The sequence below is a fragment of the Arachis hypogaea genome, chromosome 19 (genome assembly GCF_003086295.3).
Source record: "Arachis hypogaea cultivar Tifrunner chromosome 19, arahy.Tifrunner.gnm2.J5K5, whole genome shotgun sequence".
NCBI classification, from domain to species: domain Eukaryota; kingdom Viridiplantae; phylum Streptophyta; class Magnoliopsida; order Fabales; family Fabaceae; genus Arachis; species Arachis hypogaea.
Window position 1 is genome coordinate 143,416,921 of NC_092054.1, and position 7,415 is coordinate 143,424,335.

General features: G+C 34.3%; 1 protein-coding gene across 1 annotated transcript; it reads left to right on the top strand.

Annotated features, from left to right (window-relative positions):
* The first annotated feature begins 3,893 nt into the window (after positions 1–3,893).
* LOC112778941 (uncharacterized) lies at positions 3,894–6,349 on the top strand. The gene is made up of 3 exons (XM_025823203.1): positions 3,894–4,461; positions 4,561–5,555; positions 6,338–6,349. The coding sequence occupies exons 1-3, from the start codon at positions 3,894–3,896 to the stop codon at positions 6,347–6,349; spliced, it is 1,575 nt and encodes a 524-aa protein (XP_025678988.1).
* The last annotated feature ends 1,066 nt before the right edge of the window (positions 6,350–7,415 follow it).

Consider the following 7,415-nt stretch of genomic DNA (forward strand, 5'->3'; position numbering starts at 1 on the left):
ATATAGCCAACCCGACATGTCCTGGTAGCTAACCATTGGACAGAAACACCCCTTGCGGAGCAAGTAGGTTTGAGCTACAACCCCCTTGCTACTGCCCGCTCAACCCAGAGCCAGTGAAATAATCACTACTGCGGCTACTACCCAGGCGGGTGTCTAAAAGCTCAACCTGGAGCGAGTGGATTCACCACTACTGCCGCTACTACCCAGGCGTCGCAATCTCTGACCTGGAGCAAGTGGGACGAACCACAACCCTTGCTACTACCCAGGTATCTCAAGCATTGGCCCGGAGCAAGTGGGACGAACCACAACCCTTGCTACTGCCCAGGCATCTCAAACATATATTCATTCAATCTCAATTCATATTATCAACATTCATTGTTATCAAATCTCAAACATTAACTTGGAGCAAGTGGGACGAACCACAACCCTTGCTACTACCCAAGTATCACAAATAAACATTTATTCATAATCACCCTTCATTATTATCAATCCTCAGACAATGACCCGGAGCAAGCGGGACGAACCACGACCCTTGCTACTACCCAAGTATCACAAATACACATTTATTCAAAACCCCACGATTAAACTCGTTTATCATAATCCTCCTTTTCCGTCTCATACCCGGAGCAAGTGGACAACGCCACTGCCTACTACCCGGGGTCGCACATCACATTTCAATATTTTTTCATTATTATCCATTTAACATATTCATTCATTAATCATATATGCATTTATACTCAGCCATAAACAATAATGGCTTTGCCGTACCCGGAAATAACTCAGCCATCCGGCTCATGGTCCAATCAAGAACGGGCCATTTATCAATAAATATAGCTCTCCGGCTCATGGCATACACGGTACTTCCACCGTCATCCTCCATATCTCATATAATCATCTTTGATCATCATTGATCATAACTTTTCCCCTTGCTTCACTCGCAAGTTACCACATCCCCTAGCTCATTGCTAGGCATATCAGAATGATTTAATACATAAGAGGTGAGATCGGAGGCTTAGAAGTATGAGATTTGGCTTTTAAAACTCAAAAATCAACTTTGGCATGAAAACAGGGCCACGCGTACGCGCACTCCACGCGCACGCGTGGATGGCCACAAAACTCATCGATGCGCAAGCGTCATACGCGCGGACGCGCAGGTTGAAAAATAGCCAAACGACGCGCAAGCGTCAGCCACGCGTACGCGTGGGTGCTCTTGTGCCCCAGGCACAAAACTGGCACAACTCTGGCATAACTCTCGGGACAATAGCTGGGCATTTGGTGCAGCGCATCAACGCGCCCGCGCACACCACGCGCACGCGTGGATAGTGCCTTCTTGAAGAATGACGCGTACGCGCCAAGTGCGCCTACGCGTGGAGGGTCATTCTGCTAAAAATTTTCTAAGTTAAAAGCTGCAGAATTTACAGATTCAACCCCCAATCTTCCGACGGACATAACTTTCTCATTTTAAATCATTTTTCACCCGTTCTTCAAACGGCATGGACATCTCAGATCCAATTTCATTTCTAAATAGATTTGGCACAAAACAGAGATCCGTAGTCCAAGTTATGTCCCGTCAAAGTATGCCCAAAAACCATATTTTCATACAAAACCACTAGGTGCCATTTTCAAAACAAGCCATTTTCAACTCTTTTCAAAATCAACCAAAACATGCCAATTTCAACCCTTTTTGAAATCAATCAAAATGTACCAAAATCCACATCAAGCCATCCTCAACTCACACATTGACACTTTACAAAAAATTCCCAAAACCACATCTAACCATTTTAACACTTCTCAATCAAATGGCTAAAGGACAAACACAATATCATGTCATACATCCTTCCTCATCCCAATTTCCAATAATACCATTTCCAATCAACCATCATTATACATAATCAATATCATACTCAATATCACGTGATTTCACCCACAAATCAACCTTAATCATTCCCCAAGCATATATCACAACATACATATCTCTAATGCATCATCATACCATCAAGGCATCAATAATCATAATCACATATATGATCATATAATATATCTCAACCGAACCAAACATACCTCGTCTACATAATTTCACCCAAAATTACCAAATTCCACATTTCAACTTCTCAAACCTTATTCTTCAATAACCAACCTAATCATTCATATATTCATTATCTGAAATTCATCCAATCACTTGTGCCATCATACAATGTACACATCGACTTACCTTTCTTACCTCTTTCCGGCCTCCGGCCCAAAATTCATGGCCTCCGGCCCAATTTTCACAATTTAAATGCATAAACCACAAATCAATACTCATTACCCAGTACATCAAATTCTCAATACACCAAGCATACAAGGTCACACAATTCTCAACCCAATCATTAATTCACATTACATATCAACTATGCATATTAGCACCAACCATTTACACAATCCAAACTTAATCCTAGGGGCATCTAGCCTAGGAATTCTCATCACAACACACGGTACTTAAATGAAACTTAAACCGTACCTCTTGTAGCCAAACCAATTGAGCCTCTTCTTTGGAATTCTTCACCAACCTTAGCTCCAAGCCTTACCAAAGCTCCTCAAGCAATACCAATCTCCCAATTGTGCACCAACATCACCAAATACACTAACATAACCAATGTCACATACATACATCAACCTAGGGCTCATAAAAATGACAAATCACAAGGGTTTGAGCACTTCTTACCTCAGCTCATATGAAGTAGGGATAGAACCCACTTAGAATCCATGTTGGAGTATCCCTAAACACCCAAAATCACAAGATTTCAACACTAACTACCCAAAAACGTGTAACCGTAGGGAATTTCGAAAACTGGGCAGAGATGAATGAAATACTCACCACCAAACTTAGATAAAATTGTAGAGGATGAGAAGAGCAACGCGTGACCGCAAACGGCTCGTCAATCGGAGCTCCGTAGCTCAAGTTATGGTGGTTTGAAGATCAAAGAGAGTTAGGTTTTCTCTCTTCTCTTCTCTCTTCTCAAATCAGCGCCCCAACCCTTCTTTTTAGGGTAAAATGAGCTGAAATGCTCACAACTAATGTTTATATATGTTGGGTCTTGGGCCCACTTAGGCCCGGTTCACTTATTTTTGCCCATTGGCCCAATTTTGGGCCAAAACCTTTAAGATTAGCGCTCTAAATCGCACTTTAAATATTTCTACCTTTCCTAATTATAATTCCTCATTTCTTAATCTTATTTACCCATAATCAATTTCCTCAGTTGTAGTACCAGACAGATCTCAGCCGGTACTGCCGGTCAAAATTCCACTGCGCACTTTTACGCAGAAAACTATATTTTCCGACTCGGAAAAATTCACTGAATCCAAATATCGTATTTAAATTATCAAATTCCAATTGCCAAATATTCCAACCATATTCGCTCCTATTTAACTTATTATTTACTAAATTTCGGTTAGACCGGGTATTACAATAACAAAAGGGAGAGTGAGTATGTAAAATGAATTGCTTTTGAATTAGGTTGTCTAATTCATGTTCTAGTGTTGTGCAGCTATTTTAGGCTGTTTTAGAACTATTGAAATTGATTAAATTGCTTACTGTTCTGTTTGTTAAATTTGCTATGCTTATGGCTGTTTGTTGTAGAATTGTGTTTTTTTTAGGATTGATAGTTTATTGAACTTCTGAAAAATGATTCATCAGGTTGGTTCAATTAGTTTGATTGGTACATAAGGTTGTTTATAATATTTTTGCTGTCTAGCATAAAATTTTTGTATAAGATACTGCTGTCTTAAATTAAGAGTTAGGATTTAGTAATTGGAAGAAAGTAAACAATGGGGTAAATTGTGCATTTGTATGTCACGAGGGTTCTATTCCTAATTCTCCCCATAATTTATGTGTGAAATCTTGTGATGATTTAATGGCTCAATCTAAGCATATAGATAAAGTTCTTGATAGGCATAGTGATGAAACTATTACAAATAACCGTTTAAGGTTGAAGACATCTATTAATGCTATTCGATGGCTTGCATTTCAAGCATGTGCATTTAGAGGCGATGATGAAAGTCTTGGATCTTTGAATAGGGAAAATTTTATTGAGTTAATTAAGCTTTTAGCTTCCTGTAATCAGAATATTAATAATGTTGTCCTTGAAAATGCTCCTGGAAATGCTCAATATATATCTCCCGGTGTTCAGAAAGATATATTGCATATCTTTGCTAGAAAAGTGCGTGCAAAAATTCGAGAAGAAATTGGTGATTCTAAATTTTGTATAATTATTGATGAAGCAAGAGATGAGTCAAAGCGAGAACAAATGTCTGTGGTTTTGAGATTTGTAGACAAGCACGGTTGTGTTCAAGAAAGATTTTTTGATCTTATACATGTTTCTGATACATGTTCTTTGACATTGAAAATAGAAATTTCATCAGTTCTTTCTCGTCATAATCTTGATATCCAAAATCTTAGGGGACAAGGGTACGATGGAGCTAGTAATATGCGTGGTGAATAGAATGGATTGCAAGCTCTATTTCTGAAAGATTGTCCTTTTGCTTATTACATTCATTGTCTTGCTCATCGATTACAATTAGCACTTGTTTCTGCATCCAAAGAAGTTTGTTATGTTCATCAATTCTTTTCAAAACTTACACTAATTGTGAATGTTGTGACTGTTTCTCCTAAACGTCATGATCAGTTAAGGGTTGCTCAAGCAAATAATGTTGCAAACTTAATTGCCAATGATCAAATTGTGACAGGTAGTGGACTTAATCAAATTGGTACTTTGCAAAGAGCTGGAGATACTAGATGGGGGTCTCATTTGAATTCTGTACGTAGCTTGTTATGCATGTTTGATGCTACTTGTGAAATTCTTGAAAAAAGCACCGAAGAAGGTAATTTCTCCACTCGTGGTGATGCTAGTGCTGCTTATGATGCTATCACATACTTTGAATTTGTCTTTGTTTTGCATTTGATGAGAAATATTTTGGAAGTTAGTCATGATCTTTGTCAAACTTTGCAACGAAAAAATCAAGACATATTGAATGCTTTAACTCTGGTTTCTACTACCAAGACTTTAATCCAAAGAATTAGAGAATCAAGTTGGGAGGCTTTCATAAAAGAAGTTATACTATTTTGTGAGAAACATGAAGTTGAAGTTCCTGATATGAATGCATTACATATTCCTAGAAGAGGCCGAACTCGCAAAATTGTTGATCAAATTTCAGCGGAGCATCATTACCGTGTTAATTTATTTCTGGCTGTAATTGATACACAATTGCAAGAGTTTAATGGAAGATTCAACGATAATATGGTGGAATTGCTTACTTTAAGTTCAACTTTAGATCCCAGAGATAATTATAAGTTCTTCAGTGTCAACAAAGTATGTGAATTAGTAGAACGGTTTTATCCAGGTGACTTCAGTGACCAAGAGAAATTTCACATTAGAATGCAAGCTCAACATTATGAACTTGATGTTCTTAATCATGCTGAATTAACTAACTTGTGCACAATTTCGGAGTTATGTCAACGATTAACGAAGACAGGAAAATCTTTAACATATTCTTTGATTGATCGTTTGATTCGCTTGGTATTAACTCTCCCTATTTTAACTGCTACAACTGAGAGATCTTTTTCAGCTATGAATATTGTGAAGAATAGACTCAGAAATAAAATGGAAGATGAATTGCTTGCTAATTGTCTTTTGATTTACATTGAGAAGAAGATTGCTGAAAAATTTGACACAGATTCTATTATCGATGAATTTTATGATATGAAAAATCGACGTGTACCACTTCGTTAATAAAAAGTACACATTTTTTTATACTTTAAATATATATTCTCTATCTGTATATTTTTTTAATACATCTTACACTATAATTTATTTGCATATATTTTTTATATTATATATATTATTGGCCTCCCCATAACAACATTTCTAGATCCGTCCCTGATCTTAATGACAATTATAGATTGAGAAAATGTTCAAATTCAAGAGGAGCCAGCAGAATGGAAAAAAAAAAGAGAAATTCAACTTGAAGATTGAATTATTAAAGGAAAGTTACATTAAAATTCTTCTCATTTTTTTATTTATAATTCATTTTATAATGTTTGTCATCAAGGATGAAATTGATGAGTTTAAGAAAATAAAAATAGTAATTTAATGATGACTAAACATTATGATATGAAAAAAGTTTGGTAACCAAAAAGTTTCAGCCATAATTAGCCAAAACTTTCCATAATATACTTCATTTATATCATTTAATAACAGTTTTATTTTTTAACCCACTCTCTTATCATTTCACTTATCATATTCTTATCAACTCCATTTATTAATGATATTAATTATAATATCATATTCCTTACTATTAGGCATTCTTGTAATCAATATTTAATATTCTCTTTTATAATTTGATTTTTATATTTAAGAATATAATAAAAATTAATAATAATAATTAATAACGGTTATGATTTATTATTGTAATTGATTCTTGTTCTGCTCCTTCGTCTAATAGAGATAGGCTAATATCACATAAATTCAATAATTGTAATTGATTATTATCATAAACGGTTTTTTGTTTTATTATTATTATTATTATCATTATCGTTTTTTATTGTAATTAATTTTCTATTTTTGTTAAGTCATTTATCATCATTCAATGGAAAAATACAAAATCTGAAAGCTACTCTAATGTGATTTTATTTCCGTTAATTCAATTATTTTCATTCAAAATTCACAATTCTAATACCATTGCAAGCACAACTAGAATAGGGTAAGGAATTTTACAAGAAATCATCTTTATCATTACAAATAGTATGGCATTTGAATTCTACCTTAATACGGTACCTATGGTAGAAAGTGGTAAAAAATTTAAACAACAGATGGACTCACCCAATCGACGAAGTTGTTATCAGTTAATCAGTTTTCGACAATATGAAAAACTACACTAGCTTTGATGAGGTATGGTAATAAACTGATTAATTTTTTTTGTGTTTTTATGTGCATTTATAATTATATTGTACTAACTAAGTTCATACACATAACATTCATACGTTTATATACATAACATCCATAATTACATACAACTAACATCTAAAAATTAAATTCATGTTTATTAGATATTACATTCATACACATATTATTTTTTAATTATTGCATAAGTAACTATAAAATTAACACAGATGTTTTTAAATTTTATCATAATTGAATTTAAAAAAAAAACGTCAAATTCTTAAATTAATTTATTCAATTGATAAATTTACTCATAACATCCATAAATTCATACACATAACATCCATAATTTCATATTAATAACATCCATAATTTTGTACTCATAATATTCATAATTTCATACATATGATATCTATAATTAATAAATTTTTATAATTAATATTATCAATTTAAACTATACATTTTATTGTATTCTTCAAATTATCTCATATATGTATT

Bases quoted from the DNA above. Each gene is read 5' to 3' on its own strand.
- LOC112778941 (XM_025823203.1), top strand. From the start codon at position 3,894: ATGGCTCAATCTAAGCATATAGATAAAGTTCTTGATAGGCATAGTGAT. The intron at 4,462-4,560 runs GTAATATGCGTG...GATTACAATTAG, and splicing joins ACAAGGGTACGATGGAGCTA to CACTTGTTTCTGCATCCAAA.